At 39.7% G+C, this 17,664-nt stretch overlaps 1 protein-coding gene across 1 annotated transcript; it reads left to right on the top strand.

Moving 5' to 3' along the window:
• The first annotated feature begins 13,634 nt into the window (after positions 1-13,634).
• On the top strand, positions 13,635-16,917 carry CXCR4 (C-X-C motif chemokine receptor 4). Its single transcript, XM_057366568.1, has 2 exons — positions 13,635-13,708; positions 15,316-16,917. Exons 1-2 carry the CDS (start codon positions 13,670-13,672, stop codon positions 16,375-16,377), a joined length of 1,101 nt encoding a protein of 366 aa, XP_057222551.1. The 5' UTR covers positions 13,635-13,669; the 3' UTR covers positions 16,378-16,917.
• The last annotated feature ends 747 nt before the right edge of the window (positions 16,918-17,664 follow it).

Here is a 17,664-nt window from a genome sequence, read left to right as displayed (position 1 = left end):
CACTAACTTCAGTCTTGATCCYAGCACTATAATCCCACCATTTCCCTTGTATGGGCTCCGATTCCACTAYGAACYAATAGGGAACTAARACATCAGATGATTAACCCTAACAGRAAAAAAAGTGAATAGCCATCTWTCCTTWTTCTYCCTGAAACTTATTGCTWTRGGAGCAGATATTACAGACTCTAATAACTCTGGATATATACAATATTCTAATAAGCATCTCCTCCTTTGTGGAATCCCTGTCCATTTTCAGGTTCAGCAATCTGAAAATCACAGCAGTGCTCCCAACACGCCAGGGCAGTGACCTCCCTSTGCCACTGGCTCTCAGGCACCCCAGCTGTGTGACTTCCTCAGCCAAAGAGCAATAGGTCACATCTATATTAAGTTCATTGACTGTCCCCTTATTTTAGTCTTTTAAAATTAGAAGACAATAAGCTCCTCCTCTGTTTTCTCTAAGCCATTCATTATTTTATAMTTTGTCCCCCTGTTATTCATGTTTGTTCAGAACTAACTGTGTCAGCTTTTTTTGCCCAGGCCCTTGCCCTGAAGAGTCTCATTATTCATTCCTGGGTACCTCCCCTGACAGGGACAACCAAAGAAATATTTTAGTGATTTCAAGATGCACTGCATTTACTCACAGCATTGTCATGCATTTTCATAAATGCAAATCTGCCCTCCAGGAATTTGATTCTGTATTACTTTCYTGTTCATGGGTTAATTTAATTACATGTAAAGTCGATACAAAATGTAACTTTTCTTAGGAAAATAATACGTTACACCCATTCTTTACCAATATAAATTACAGTATCAAGTAAATTAGAAAATAAAATCCAACCTAGAAAAATACAAGCATAWTAATTAAAACATACTGTCTGTCCCTTACTAAATTATACATTTCTAAATCTTTCAGAGACAGGCCTTTTCAAACAACTCAGGGGATTTGCAGTTGCCTACCCAGCTTTTCATTTCTAGGTCACTTGTTAAATCTACCCCAGGTCAGCTCTGACTGAAAATTATTACTGTCTGGCAGCTGGTTTGTAGTCTACATAAAATGAATTAGTGGTTTCATTCCACTTCCTAATGGACAAGTGGCCCCATCTTACACTTCGACCTGAATGACACCCCATTGACTACTGCAGGGAAAGAACTAAATAAACTCTTTTTATTCTGTAGGTAGGTCCTTATGGTTAGCAATGAAACTGGTGGGACTTTCAGGGCTGTTATAGCACTACTCTACAAAATGTATCACCATCTATGGAAATCCTGCAATCAGAGCAGATAAAATGCTATTTTGGTGAGTTGTTCTGGTGATAATTTTGGTCCTTTGTCAAGTGGTTCAGAGTGCACTACTAGTTGTCTTCTGTTACAGTTAAAAGGAGAGTTGTCCACTGCACACCACTGCAGTTCAAAAGGTGAGAATGTGTACATGTTCTTCCATATACAAGCAAGAMATCACAGGAATAACTTTCTTGTTTAATAATAGTAGAAAGAAAATTGCTATTTGATAGAGATTAAAATACATTTYAAATGTTTTGATAATAACATGGTTGACAGAGAGACAAAGACATTTGCTGTTAAACAGCAAGAGATGGAAATGATAACATCATCCATATTTGACTTCTACTTGTTGTGGTCTACTTGTATTGAACACTGCCAATATCACACTTTCACACACATTGCATTCCTTTCTTTCTAGAGTAGACACAAGCACAAAGGCACCAACATATTATTAAAAAACTTTGTGTCTGTCTATTTGTATTTAAAGCACTTCTCACAAAAATAAAGTGTAAGTAAGTTCATTATTTTCTCTAGTTTCTCTTGTYTTTTTTCCTTGGATGATAAATAAGTCTGTGTGACTCTGGTACTACCCTGTCTGTACTGAGCTAGGACAAATTTCCCCTAAGGCCCCCATTTTTGTTTCCATTTTCATTCATCATTCTGCTCAGCCTGCAGCAATTCAAACAGACCTGCTCCTTGACTGAGATACCTTCACCTCTTCCCATGCACCAGGATAAGGTTGCTTTTCTGAGGTTTTGAGACAACCGAAAAGAAAAAAAGAGGGACTATCAACTTCATYTGTCACCATCTTTTCATGCTCTTGTCCCTCAGTGACCCCACTGTCTCTGTTTCTATTTATTTGCTTCTTCTGAACTTACTGTTCATCTTTCTTCTTTGCTGTCCTCTCTTCACTGTTTAACCTGAAGCAGCCCTCCCTCCACAGCAAAAAGCTGTTGCCATGAAGGTGATTTCTCCACCTTGGGGACAACAGCAGCATCCAGGCTGTGCTTGGCTTCRTGCTCCTTTCACAGCTGACCACATTACTGTTGTGAAAAGCTGTTGCATAAGTTTGTCTGGCTCCTGGGGAGATTACATCTCTGGTATCTAYGCTTGCAAGTAAATTACTGAGCTGATTTTCCTCCTTCTGTTATTTCATGTTTGATGTTTTGTGTTGGACAAGCTGTTCTGGGATGACTGTACATGTATAACATTGTATATACAGTTTTATTTTCACGTTTCCCTTTTATCCCTTACCATGAAGTTTACTGCCCTTTAAGTTTTATTCTGTGGTCCCTGCTCACAAGTTATCTCTCTGAGACGGAATTTACCTCTATGGGAAGTGGTTTCTGTGTCATGAATATTACAAAGAATCACAGGCAGWCTTGCCAGTGTTTTGTTACCCAGAACTGAGAGCCTTTTCAAGGACTTTACATTAAAGACTGGGCACGAGGCCAGTTAAACACTCACTGCCATTTCTTGTCCATCTGCCCCTGGCTGCGGTGTAAGAAGCTGCACAAGTTTTGCTTTGCAATCAACTAGATATTWCCTAGAAGTAGAGACAAGCTGTTGTTCTTTATTACATTACTCCTATTTCATTGTGTACATCCAATTTATAAGARCAGACACAAATGAGTATTCAAATTYWAMAGAGTATTTAAAATTAAAATACATATTCTGGTAGCATCCAAGCTACCATAATTAACAAAACCAGCCTTCCAAAGGATTTGTGATTATGGTTGCATTCTCTAATATCTAACATAATGCACCCAAAATATTTGCTGTTTTGTGTGCAGCCTTTCCCTTAGAGGRGTACTAATTTAAAAATCAAAGTCTAAGAGCACAATAAAACCTTGTTTTTATCATGTCAGGCACTGGCCTTCCCCTGACCTCAGATTCAGGCTCTGTATGTTTACATTTTGCTTTTACTTGCCTCTTCTTGTCTTTGATTTCTACCTTTCCTAGAGGAAACCACCTTCCACTGGCAGTAAGACAGATGATGAAAAGGCTCTTCTGCCTCTTTGTCYACAAGATTTGAACTGTTTGTATTTGACTTCTATTCAAAGAGTAACACTTGCCTTTCTTGAATCATCTCTACAACAGCCGTTCTCAGTCAGAAACTACTGAATCRATGATTTTGATTGAGTTCTTGTGATAAGCAGCAGTACAGAACATGACTGATTTTATTCTAAGATACATATTTTCAAGTTTAAAATACACTTGATASGAGCAGTTGTTATTGTATTGGTCAAAAGAGATTTTGCTCACCAGCTCTGGCATAACTTGGACACTAAAATCTGACATTTGTGGCTGAAAATTGCTTCTTCCTTACAAGAAGATCAGGATTTTATGAACTATTCAATACTACTTTGTCTTTAGGCACCAGAATGGTACTTTATCAGCAGCAATTTCCCTCTCACCTAAAACTGACCTTGCTACCCTAACAGCTCTTGAAACCAAAAAGAAAGACACATGATCTTTTGAATTTAACGAAAATGCATATTTTAAAGGTAAACAAATGCTTAMAGTCTGTGATCATCAGGTTTGAAGTATTTTAAATTTTACAGACATTGTATCTACCAAAGGAACAGAATTTCAGACCAGAACCTAGGATAATGAGACTGATCTAGGGTCAACAACCCCAACAAATCTGTCAAAGCAGTCAATTGTTTAAAATCCTCTTTTATGGGGAAATTGTTCCAAAAGCTCATTCTCTGACAGTTAACAACTTTTTCATATTTTTACAGTGTGTATTTACCATAGTATTACATCTAGTCATTTATGTGCCAATACTKGTCCCAGTATTTCTTTTCTTTTCCAGATGTCTACTGCTTTTTACTGYTTTTTTGTCCCTTTCAACATCCCTTTTGTGAACTGATGAAAAGAAGTTCTTTCAGTCTCTTCTCACAGGAGCAACTCTCCATTCTACACTTCACCCCAATCATCCTCTGCACCTATTCTGTTTGAATTCATTTTTCTTGTTAAGAATTGCACAAAATATTTCAGAAGACATGTTTYCAGTGCTCTGTTTGGCAGCAATAGCACTTTCTCCCTTCAGTACTTCTTTCTTCCTTCAGTGTACCCTACTTGACRCATTCAATGAGCAATGCAGTTTTCCCAGATTTATAGGTGAAATTCAGACTCATCCTTCCACTGGCTATTATGTTTGTGTGTTCCCACTTCTGTCAGGTCTGAGAATAWCCCAACTTCAGCAGTGGCACCTCATTTTCCACTCTCAGTGAATTTCAGTGGTTAACTACTTTTTGTCCCAAAGCTAATGCAACATAGTAAGAGTTAACCATTGTTCCACCGATGAATCTTGAAGAGCTCACCTGGTTGCTTTCCAGAAGCCAACTGCTTCTCTTCTGGTGTCATCACTGTTACTTTCCTTTATAAATGTCTTCCTTCATATTAGATACATTGTATTCATTCTCTGAATCTAGTTTAATGTATTGTCAGCACTTAAGAAGCATCCTGTGAAATGCTTTACTAAGGTCCAGACAAGTGGAACCAACTGTATTTCATTGGCCTAGAGAAGTGATTATCAATAAAAGCTATTTTCCATTTATTTCCATACTTTTAAACATTCTATACTTTTAAACATACTTTAAACATTCTAAACAGCAGAGATTGTTCTAACGCTTTGCGTGTCTTTAGCGAACTAAAGCAAAAGCAAGCCACGTTCTTCTTTTCAAATGTAAGCTGTGCAATTGCCTTCAATAGTCACATAACTTTATCCTGGTTTTGACATATTTATTAAAAACGAACTATTTTGAGGCTTAAGATAGTCCTTTCAGAATCTGATGGAGCTGATATGACTTTTCTGATCTTCTTGAGCTTTGCTTCCACATAAAACAGAGCAGTTTCAATTTCCAYATACTCATTCATTCTCATTCATACTGGGTATCTTTGCCTTTGTCCACTTATTCAACACCTCCAGCATTTTCCAAGGGTGAGAAAAATCTATGATGAGTTTCTCCCCTCAACTGGATTACATCACTCCTACCAACATTAGATCCTTTGCAGGTCTCTATCAAAGCAGTGAAGGAGGGTTGAAGGCTACTTCATAATAAATAAGTATTCCACTTTTCACTAAAATGCATTTRGAAATCTTTCTATGACTGACTTGCAAGACACATGTTGAAAACAGATCAAGTCTTTCTTAATTCCTGAGTGCATGTTGACAAGTTCCAGAAGTTGAATGTTCTCTTTCCAGATGCAGCAAAATGTTAGRCAWTTTGCATTGAACATGATGCTAAAGYRRTTTCTGAGCGGTTTTCAGTTTTAAACCACACAGCAATCAAACCTTCCCCAAAGATATTATTTTGGTGGAATAAATGTTATCAAGCAACTTTGCTTTAACATCTTCTTTGCTTAGAAAAGAAGASCGAATAAAAAACAGAGCTTTCCAACCACAGAGAAACCGTTGAAAACTTAAAACCACAATGCCTAAGAACAGACTGAGCCTATGATTACCTAACTCAAAATGCGGTTTAAGCTGGGCATCCTACCAAGTTTTTCACAGAAAACTAGCGGGGAAAATGGAGTATAAGTATCCATGGTTACAATGACCCCTGCTTGGCACTTGAAGAGATCTTTCTAGAAAGAGCAAGGTAGAAACATTTGTCAGGGTCCTCAGAAAAAGCAAGGCTTCTTCCTGTTTTTATACGTTAAAAAAAAAAAAAAAAAAAAAGAAAAAGATCGAATATAATTTGGTACAGGCTGTCCTGTACTCAGACTGTAACCTAGGAGTATTTTTAGAATTCCCCTCCTGTATGTTTTTCACAATATTCACTCACTACTGAAAAATAACCTCAGAAATATAGAACCATCTGCTTAAAATAATGCCAAATTCCAAGAATAGTAAGTTCATCTATAAATTGAGTGTTTAAGGATTAAAAATTTTCTTCCCATATTTAGTTGTACCATTCATGAATGAAGGAATAGGATTGTAGACTACAGTTTTAAATGGCTAAAGTTTTGAAGTGTAAAATTCAACTAAATTGGAACCATCACACTTAAGTACTGGATTTCCTACACTCCCTGCTCTGGTGTTCAGGCGTACCTCAGGGGTGATGACACAGAGGTTTGTTCAGATGGTGCTTTTTCTTTCTTCTCCACTGACACTCACCTATTCTCTGTTTATATGTAGGTTWGGGGAAGATTATTTTTTTCTGTGTATCCTGATGCATAACCAGGTATGCTGAAGCRTGAACACCCGCACACATGTGACCAAATCTATTCATGAGAACTTRGCTTCCAGATGCTTCTGTGATGTGTGCAATAGTCTGGTGACACAGGGGGGAAAAGAGCTGATCTGAGCTCAGTGGGTAAATGCTCCTCTTGCTCGCAGGGAGGAGCAGAGCTATTTCACCTTAAGGTGCATGTACAGGCCAAATGCAGCTCACCTTCTTGAGCAAAAGGAAAAGGCAGGAAGAGATTTTTAATGCCCTTTAATTTCTAGGGTACTCATCTTCTGTTCTTCATGCTCCTGCAGGGTTCTGCTTCAACTTCTCTTGTAGAGGTGAGGTCTCCACAGTTCCTCATTTTGTTGCTGAATTCCCAATTCCCTATGGATCTAACCAGAATAAGGCACTTGCAAGCCATCACTTTCCTGTCGAATCAGCCCGAGCACACACCATGATGTTCRTAAAGTCTTTGTTCCAGCCGCTATGGAAATCATGTGGATGATGTCTGGTTCAGCATAAAGTTTGCCTAAAGTTGCCTGTTCCACTTTCTAAAAATTAATTTGAACCAAAAAGATGAAAGTTTAGCAAGTTCAGTTGTAAGAGATCAGCCCTTTGTATCATGTGACTTTTTATGTGGTAARAGATACCCTGAAAATTTGACTTGCCTTCCCGTTAAAGCAGAAAAAGAGAAGCAACATCCCAATAATTTCTTCAAGCAATTCTCTTCGTTTCAAAAGGTTGGTCACCTAATGACTGAGAAGAAAACCTATAGTATGAATTCAGTGACTATTTACAAAGATTATGCCCCAAATCCTACCTACTAAATTTTCAAACGAGCAAGAGTAAGTATCACTAGTCATAAAAACCAGCTCAAAATAATGAGTGTGTAATATCATGCTCATTTCACTGGCAATTAATGAACAAAGAAACAAATGTACCTGCCATAAATATTCCTGCAAGTCTCCAACAAGATCCTTATATTTGGCTATAAATAAATGGATATAGCAGGCTGTATATGGGTATTTGCTCTTCATATTTCACAAGTACCGTATATAGAAAACTTGGCAGCAGGACTAAAAACTTGGTATCATATAACAGAAATTTTTTTCATTGTTTTAGCAATGTTTGATCACATTTTCAACAGACATCCCAGTCACTGAGCTAATGCTGTCAGTTATACCAATTATATTACCTAAGTATGAAGGACTGACTCAAAAACATAAGCCCAGTCTCATTCCACCATGTATGTCAATGGCATATGGCAAACCTGGTTTCTAACAGTAAAAAAAAAAAAAAAAAAAAAAAAAGTGTTTGGAATTTTGGAATTCTAAAGTGAATTTTCAGAGAAATAGTGGGAGGAGAGATCCAAAAGAAAGAACTTATGAGAATGCTCATCACTGAATTTGGTCRACCTTCCTACTTGCTGAACCTGGAGTAATCCTGGAATCTAAAACAAGTATCTGAGCTGACATCCAACACCCATATGTACAGCCTTCAYTTCAAAGCTGATGCAATAAAAGTAAAACATTACTGAGCTTCTGATGCCAAACTGAGCTAAACAGGAAGAGTGGTTGCTCCTGCTCTGTTTTCAGTGCTACTCTTTAGACAAGGGGGCAAATGAGGCAAGTAAATGATTTCAACRATCTTAGAAGCTCCCAGCATGTGAAAAATAAATGTGTACTATGGCTTCCAAAGAAAAGAAGTAGAATGAATGTGTGAAAATGATAAAGAAAACATGACACATTCTAGCATGCTTTCCTACATCCCAAGCACACAATTCCACAGACACCTTTTCAAGAAAAGATTGATCAAAAACTGTCAGGGCGGAAACTCAACATCAAAACGCCATTTCCATTGTTTAGAACAAGCAGGTTTAATGTAATTAAATATAAGGGGATGTGTTTTGATCCAGATAACTCTGGGCACTGCAAGTAGCAGAGGCATGAGGACATGGTCTGATGGAGGCATTTTGGGTCATAGAATAATTCAGGTTGTAGGGAACCTCAGGATTCAAAGCTAGATGAGGATGATCAGGGCCCTGTTCAGTTTATTAGTTTACAAGTGGCTGAGTCCTGTTTTCATAGGCTGGAGCAGTAATAACTGTGGCCAGTCCCAGACATAACTGTGTTTCYAAAGCTATCTAAAAGAAAGCATGAAATTTGGCAAATATTGATGTATGMCTGAATAGCTGGGCAGGTTTTCTAATTTATCCATATGCTCCTAAGATGCAGCATGCTCTTACCATGGGTTCTCAGAAGCAAATCCTTAGTAATTCAAACTGAACTGGAGCAAGTTTYTAATTGAATTTTACAGCAGAAAAGAACATAATGAGAAACACATCTATCTCACAGCTAAACAGAAATCTGTCTAAATASTCTGAAAGCCAAAATCCTGTCTGGTTATAGGAAAGAAACTACTTATGATATAATTAGGGGGGCTTTACTTTGTTTTCATAATTTTGGTCTGACCGCAATTCTGGGAAAAAACCCACTTCAACATGTCTCCAGAAGCTTTTGCTATAGAATCATCAAAGATAAACCCTTCAGCTCCAGTGATATGCAAATGAAGACATGTTTTTTAAAAGGATTAACAAAGTTGTTCAAAGCATCTTTTTAGTCTACTCTGCTTCCAAACAAACAATAAACTGTCCGAATGCAGTGAGATTTGCTAACCCATAAACATAGCCAAATGGAGGAASATCAAACCTTAATGAGTTTGGTCCCCTTTGAATTCTAGCTGATCAGTGTCACCAATAATTTCAACAGGCCCTAAATTAAGCACTTTCTGTCTTCAAAGTGCCTTGCAAACATCAACCAATTAATCCCTACAAGTCTCCTCTGAGGTAGGTAAGTAGGTATTGTTATCCCCATTTTACAGTTGGCTGAACACAGTCAGAGGGTTAAGTGATTTGCTGCAGGCCACAGATGGAGGTGGGATTAAAACACAAGAGTCACTATGATTCTTTTTAGAGGATAGCACTTCTTTTTTTTCCTGCTGACTTTTCTGTGCTGACTTTAGACAYATTGGCCTTGTGGCAATACCTAAAGGAAACAAAATAAATTGTCCTTGTTAAAAGCAAGGAAACATAAAGAAATCTGGGGTTTGTGCTGGTAACACTTTTGTTGCCTTATACTGATGTTAASGTTTTTCCTTTAATTTTGTTCTGATATCCAAGTATCATTCCTTTCACATGGGGACTTTTTTCTGTGGCAATGTGACATGCTACTAATTGAAAGATATGTCCCRCTCCTTTACAGGTTTTATTTTGTCTTTCTGCTCTCAAATTAGAAAGTTTAGATGGCACCCTGCCTGTAAATTGGGCAGACACTTTCCTTGCAGGATCAGGGTAACAGTTGGTAGGCTTGTTCCACTGCAGCACAGGCAGGAAGAAATGGAGAAAGGCAGCTTTGAGAACCAAGAGCAAAGAAAGCCATTAACTGAAACCCAACCCCAGCAAACYGCTTGTAACCATTCTAACAGGCGTAAGATTGATACCTTTCCCACTTCAACAGAAAGATTAGATGGAAAAGGGAGAGCATATCTTTTTCCTCTCCATGTATACAACTTCAGGCCACTTGAAGACCCATTTGTCATTAAGTCAATCCAATGTATTGTAATAAACTTCTGAGTTTTATCAGGAAAGCACATTTCATCCAGCAGCAAGTCCACAGCATCAGTTCCCTGGAATACTTTTTAGAAGAGAAAAATCCACTACTCAAAGGTGATGTCATGCAAATCCTGAGCACATTTTCTTTTACTTTTTCAGATGACACTGCACTTTCAGAAGCCTTTCAGTACAGGAATTGACAGAAAATCAGTGAATATTTGAAAAATCATTCATTTCCTACTATATAGTACAGTAATTTCAGCCATATTTCTGGTTATGTTTTTATGACACAATCTTATATGTGTCCTGAAACTCTAGCTCTATTAATGAAGTCTAGCTATAATAAGCTCTATTAATGATTTAAAAAAAAATCTATTTATTAATGCACCAGTGTAATTAATGGATGGTGTAATTAAGGGTGGTATTCATTTATTACATAAACCAAAGATCATACCCTCTTTGCGCTGGGGTTGCCCACAGGAAATGGTCTAATCAAAGTTTTATTAGCTAAAAGTTTACTTTGTTAAAGGCATTTGTGAAGCCTCCAGATTAAGCAAATCATTTAACACAGGGTCGTGGTTAAATAAAATTCAATTTATTTTTCTACTTCTGTGGATGTTGAATCAAAAGAACATTTTTACCATTAGAAAGGTTTGTTAGTAACTACTTTGGTCTTACATGACAAGCACTTATGTCTCTTTTTAGAAGAAAAAAAATAGGTTAATGATTCACAGCCTGAGGAATTGTATTCTTAGTATAACAGCGTAAGAGCCTGTAGGATTTTGACTCTTAGAAGGCGTGTTTTCAGTAATAAAAACATGTATTACATGGGCTAGGAAGGGTCTGATTTTCACAGTAATTCTGTGACCAGAAAAACATGTAATGCAAAACATAAGCTTGGAAATTGCTATTTGCTAGCTCTGTCTCAAGAAGATTTGTAGCTGACTCAGAATTACATGCTCTGGAGAAACAGCTCCCTTCTTTTATCACTTTGGAAATCATTAACTTGCCCTGGATGGTCCTCTGTGCAACAAAGGAAGTTTTCACATGGATTTTCTGATAGGGGAAACAAAAGAGATCGTAGATAACAAAGCAGCAGTGTGAATGACAGTTTTAGAGGACCTTCATCCAAACAAGCCTCAGTGACATCTCATCAGATCTGGTATCAATCCCCAAATTTCCCTCCAGTCAGCACTGTCATGCTTCAGGGCTAATCCAGTGAACCATTGCTCAGTTCCAAATTTCTTAGGCTATCTATGCACAAATAAGGGAGTGATCGTCCCATATCTTATTAATTATTATAATTAATTTTTACATCATATATTATGCTTTTACAGGCCTATCTGCACAGTAAAATTGATCTGTGAAAACATTTGTCTGCTTGGGCTCACGGTTCTGTGCATTCCCCCTACATCTCAATGCACTCCATGCTGTCCACCCCAGTAAAGAGTAACTCTCAAACTTGTCAAACAGCTCTAGGGCTCACAAGCTGTTATGTTATGTTATGTTATGTTATGTTATGTTATGTTATGTTATGTTATGTTATGTTATGTTATGCCATTGCCACCAGTCACCTGTACTATGAACATATTTTAATGCACACTTAGAGAAGGAGCAGTGTTTAATCATCTAAGCTGCTCCAAGAAGAGAATACTTCTCAAAAAATATACATCTGTCACCTGTATGAATTTCTGGCAAGGTAGAAACCATTCTTTCCTAAAAGCTCACCTTCCCTATGTGCGGCTCTGTATCCTGATTAGTTTTTTAGCTCCTATTCAATGTGTTTGTTTCTGAAAATCTGGTTCACCAGTTTGCAAGTTTAGCAGGCTGGAGAGCCTTTCCAGCACCACATCCTTGCTGATAACAATTGCACAGCAATTGCTGGTGCCATGAGCTGGGCATCTTCCATTAATGAAAGAGTGAAAGATGACTCTTTAGACATGATCCTACTCATTTGTATAGAAAAAACCCTCATCTGCTCATTTTTCTGCCCGGTCATTTAATGTTGTGCTGCACAATCTGTGATGACTTGGGGGATGTGTTTTCCTATTTGTATTTCTAAAAAGTAGTGAACGTATCGCAGGTTCTATGGAAAATAAGGATTAAATAGCAGTTATAATTTTTTCACATTTGTTTTTAAAGATATTCCAGACCTGTTAACAAAAATATTAATTACTATCAAATTAAAATATAGTTAAAGTACACAAACACATTATAGGTTATACCTTATATACCATCTTTTTAAAGATAAACATTATTTGGTTATTAATCATAAACAAACTCATACTCTCTGTAGTGCGTGAGAATAAGTTCTAGTGCTGTTACGGGAAGAGTAAGATAGTAACTATTTACAAATACTGAAAATAATATTTGCTTCTGAAACTGGTGTTTTAACTAACCCAGAGCATGTAGACTGCTAAAAGGGGCATTTAAGAATCAAACTTTTGTAAAAATTTCACTTTTATCATCCCTTGAGCCTACCAAGGTAATTTGAGCATATTGTTGTTATATAAAGRATATTCTCTCCCTTCCTTGTCACTCCAAATTCCAAGTGTAAAGAGTAAATCTACATAACTGTATGAATTATTTCTAATATAGTTACTCACTCTTTTGTTGTGAGTTTGTGAAATTGAGAGGACACACACACRACACATCATTCCAACCAAAATCTTTTCTGCAAATTAATTTGCCTAAATGAATATCAACAGTACTGAGACCCCAGGAACAACTCTAAAGGAAGTAAATGATTCTGTTCCATTTGGCTCTGTATTTGGGTTGGTTTTTCTTTGCAAACCTATTCTGTGATTGCTATGTTTATTCTACATATATAATTTCAGGGTTTAGGGGTTTATTTCTTGGGTTTTGGGGTTTTTTTTTTGTTTTTTTTTTTTTTTTTTTTTTTATCCAGCTAATTGAAACAGATCATCATCAGATCTCACCTAAACCCAGAAGGACCAGAGTTCAGAGGGCAACCTGCAGCTCACTCACGTGTCAGCCCCTGAAAGGTTTGTAGAATCTCTCATCCCTCAGTAGGGACCATCCCYTGCTTCCGGCCTCTCCCAGTAGCCTCTCTCCTTAGCAGGGGGCAAAAGACAACTCTGAGGACAGAGTTGCCAATATTTGGAATGGCATACAGGACTTCTTCCTCCTCCACCACGACTCCTCGACCAGTGACTTCATTCGGAGCCCGCCTGAGGTACCCATGGCAACACGGGGCTCTACAACACACTTCAAAGAATGTTCTTCAGGGAAAATTCAAAAGCCCGCTTGTATGAACACATCAATCACAGRGGGGCAAATGCCCCCTTGAGGAGCGTGGCCCCCGCGGGCGCGCCGGGCAAGTGCAATTCCCATGCCCGGGGCGGCAGACAAAGAGCGGCCCGAGGCGCCCGCCCCAAGCCCGGGAGCGCGGCGACACCGCCGGGGAGGAGCCAGACGCGGCTGCCCCGGGGGCGGGGGGGCAGCCCGGGAACTTATAAAGAGCCGCGTCCCGCCAGAAGAGCTGGGGTGTGTTTGGAGCAGCGGCGAGTGGTGTCACTGGGAGAGGCGCGGCTGCGGCAGCGGCAGCAACAACCCGAGAGCGCGGAGCCGTCCGATGGCTCTGAGCATGGACAGCAGCCTCGACAGTCTGGATGTAAGTGCCGGGAGCGCGGCCGGCTGCCCATGTGCGCGCTGTTTGCAAACAAAGGTGTCCTCGGCGGAGGCTGCGGGCGGCGGGGCTCGGGACAGCGGCGGGGTCTGCGGGGCGCGAACGGGCAGGGCTCAGCTCTGAGCCCCGGCCGCTGCTGCCTCTGCCTGCAGCGCTTCGGACCTTTGCACAGCTGCAGCCGCTGCAAATTCCAGCTGCAGGATTCTGCTCCTTCCCTCGGGCTCTGCTGCTCAGCCGTCAGTTCAAGTGACATGTGGCACCTTTGTGGACTGAAAACCGCGGGCAGAGCAATTAGCGCTGCGGGAATAATGAGAGGGGAACAGGCGAGGAAGTTTGTAGCGGTCTGACTCCCGGGAATGGCATCCCTTAGCCCCGCTGCGCGCTCAGACCTCGGGTGCCGGCGGGACTGGGAGCGGCGGCAGCGCCCGACCGTCCCGCCCGCCTCCCGGGCGAAACGAGGCGGTGTCCCACTCTTCCGGAGGCAGCTCCTCTGCCGCGGGATTTTGAGAGTAGTTTAAACCGAAAAGGAGATCTCTGGCAAGTTCGAACTTTAGACTCGCAGTTAATGCCTGCGTGGAGCTGGTGCCTCCGAGTGTGAAGCGCTGCGGGACCCTCGGGCGCGCCCCGCGCGGAGCTCGGGAGTCCGCGGGACACAGGGCATGACAACAAAAATCTGAAAACCTGAGGAGCTGCTCATAGCCAGGTGGCACTCGCCCGCCAGAATTGCTTTTTTGCGCGGTGGCCAAAACCGTTGGTGGTTTCCTGATTAGCTTTCATGCCCTCACCAAATTTCGCTTCCTTTTTCCACCGCTGCGCTCACTTGGTCCGTCTGTCTGTAGCCCCGTGCCGGCCGCGCTCACCCCCTGCCCCGCAACCGCAGAGGGTGGGGAACAAAGGAAGGGAACGTGGCCTGTCGTGGTGACCCTCCACGGGGTTTGAGCTCCCCTCATTAAGGTCACCTCTCTCTTCCTTTCTTTYTTTATGGGCTTTGGGATTCTTTTCCTTCTCTGCGTGTGCGGAGCTGTCAATTGCGCCTCAGCAGGGAATTCTTGCTATTATTTATCTTTTATTACATCAGCCGAGGGTACCTTCTCTATTTCTCCTTGACCCCATCCTCTTAATGAGAAGGGACTTTGGAGCAGCAGAATTTCTAAGGAATTTTTTTTATAGCTCTCTATTGTAAAAGTTAAATGTGATGAGTCATGCTCTGTGTGGACAGACCTCTCGCATCTGGCACTTTCTGGGCTCTCCCATTTGTAGTGTCCATTTGATAAGAGCACTGAAGTGTCCAGAACCAATGATATTTCTGTAGTAGCCATTATCTTTCTTTGCTCTTTTGTGCCCTGCCCTTAGCAAGGTCTTACTCCTCAGAGAAAGATAAAGGAAGTTTTTAAACTTATTCTTACTTACTGTGTATTTTATATATGTATATTGTGTGTATATTATATGTAAATGTAAACATTGTATTTTCCCATCTGGTTTTCAAAGTTTGCACATTTGTGACAGTGGAGACTCTTCAGGCAACTCTTCACATATTGTCATRCAGAGTAAGTTTTTAGGGAGGAGCTAACATCTAATTTTTTTTTTTTTAGCTGTCATCTGGGCTATTAATTGAATTTTCTGAAAATGGCACGGATGAGATTGGTTCGGGTGACTATGGAGACTACGAAGAGCCATGCTTTCAGCATGAGAATGCCGACTTCAACCGGATCTTCTTGCCAACAATCTACTCCATCATCTTCCTAACAGGAATAATTGGCAATGGATTGGTTATTATYGTTATGGGCTACCAGAAGAAGCAAAGAAGCATGACTGATAAATACAGGCTGCACCTCTCTGTGGCTGACCTTCTTTTCGTCATCACCTTGCCATTCTGGTCTGTGGATGCAGCCATAAGCTGGTACTTCGGGAATGTTCTGTGCAAGGCAGTTCATGTCATTTACACRGTCAACCTCTATAGCAGTGTCTTGATTTTGGCCTTCATAAGTTTAGATCGTTACCTGGCGATAGTCCACGCTACCAACAGCCAGCGACCACGAAAGCTGTTGGCTGAGAAAGTGGTGTATGTAGGCGTGTGGCTGCCAGCTGTGCTTCTGACAGTGCCCGATTTAATCTTTGCCACTACCAGTGAAGTAGAAGGAAAGTACCTCTGTGATCGCATATACCCTCATGAAAACTGGCTGATCTCTTTCAGATTCCAGCATATCTTGGTAGGACTTGTCTTGCCTGGTCTAATAATTCTGACTTGCTACTGTATTATCATATCCAAGCTGTCACACTCCAAAGGCCACCAGAAGCGCAAAGCCTTGAAGACCACGGTTATCCTCATCCTTGCCTTCTTTGCCTGCTGGCTGCCATATTATATCGGCATCAGCATCGACACTTTCATCTTGCTGGGAGTCATCCGACATCGCTGCAGCTTGGAGACGGTAGTGCATAAATGGATCTCCATTACGGAAGCCCTGGCATTCTTCCACTGCTGCCTGAATCCAATTCTGTATGCCTTCTTGGGTGCCAAATTCAAAACATCAGCTCAAAATGCCTTGACATCAGTTAGCAGAGGATCAAGCCTCAAGATCCTTTCAAAAGGCAAACGTGCRGGACATTCTTCTGTTTCTACAGAGTCTGAGTCTTCGAGTTTCCATTCCAGCTAACGCTGCTCCTTGCCATCATTTTGTAAAGAGACACTTTAAAGTTGTGCAAGATTTCAGAAAAATAAGACTGACCATAATGTACAGATTTATTTACAGTTGGAATTTTATATTGTTTCTTTTAGTCTTTGTGAAGTTTAATTGACTTATTTATATAAAAAAACCTTTCATATTGATGACAAACTGTCTAGGCAGGTCCTGTGGACAAGTGGTTGGTTCACAAAAGTTTTAGTGACTGTTTGTATGTATAGATATGTGAACTAAACCCTTTGGATTGTAGCAAAGTGACTGTTAAAAGTTTAGAAAATATTTCTCTGTTGTTTATATGTAAATGTTTTTCAGTGTTGCTGTTATTCTTAAAAGTTTGGCTGGATATTTTTACCTTACTACAAGATGTTTKGTTTACAATAGCTTAACTCTGCTGTAGAAATGGCACTTATAACCAAAGTCTCCTCTGTTACATGCTAAGGTTTCTCCTTCCATTGTCAGTAATTGATGGTTTGCAAAATTTTCTGTTCAAGGTAAAATAAAAGTATATGGAAAATGTTATTTTGAGTGGTATTTTCTTTTCTGGTTGAATTTTTCTCAGTGCTTTTATTTACAATTCTAAATACACAATAATGTCTTAGAAAATTGCATGTCTTGTGAAAAGTAGGAAAATGAGTTTCAGTACATACTGATTATTCAGTTGACRCCCCTGAGTTCCATGTCATATGTTTGTTTCACCCAAATACATTTACTCCAGTTAACATTATGTTTAGAATTACTTAAACTATCACTTAGCAAAGTTTTTGAGGCAAAATATCTGCAAGTGAAAACCCATCTATTTAAAAAAATTGCTGAAGTTTAAGCCCAGGAGTCAAAACACAGATTACTGCAAGGGCCTAACCTTTATGCCATGTATAATAAGTCAACATTTGTTCTGCCTTTCGCYGTGCTTCTAAATTTGGTTTCACATGTTACTAATAATCAAAAGTAGTTGAATTAAAGCCATTTTTTACTAGAAATAAAATTACTATATTAAAGTGTGTTTGCTCTTAGGCAGGTAAGTGGTTTTCCTCTAAGGAGCTTTCCCTATCCTGTCTATATCAAGATTTTCTTAAGGTAATATTACAATCTTCACATTCTTTTTAAAAACAGAATGTGTGCTAGTTCTTGAAAATATTTTTAGTAGAAATCAGCCAGACTATAGGATTACCAATAATTAGTGCTGAAATCTTAATARTCTAGTTAGTCATGTCTTCACATTGGTAGAGTGCATTCAGAAGTAATGGATACCCAAAAGGACAG

Source organism: Malurus melanocephalus, unplaced genomic scaffold (assembly GCF_030028575.1).
Source record: "Malurus melanocephalus ecotype Western Australia unplaced genomic scaffold, MMel_1.1 scaffold_67, whole genome shotgun sequence".
In the NCBI taxonomy this organism is placed as follows: Eukaryota; Metazoa; Chordata; class Aves; order Passeriformes; family Maluridae; genus Malurus; species Malurus melanocephalus.
This window is presented reverse-complemented; position numbering and strand designations above follow the sequence as displayed.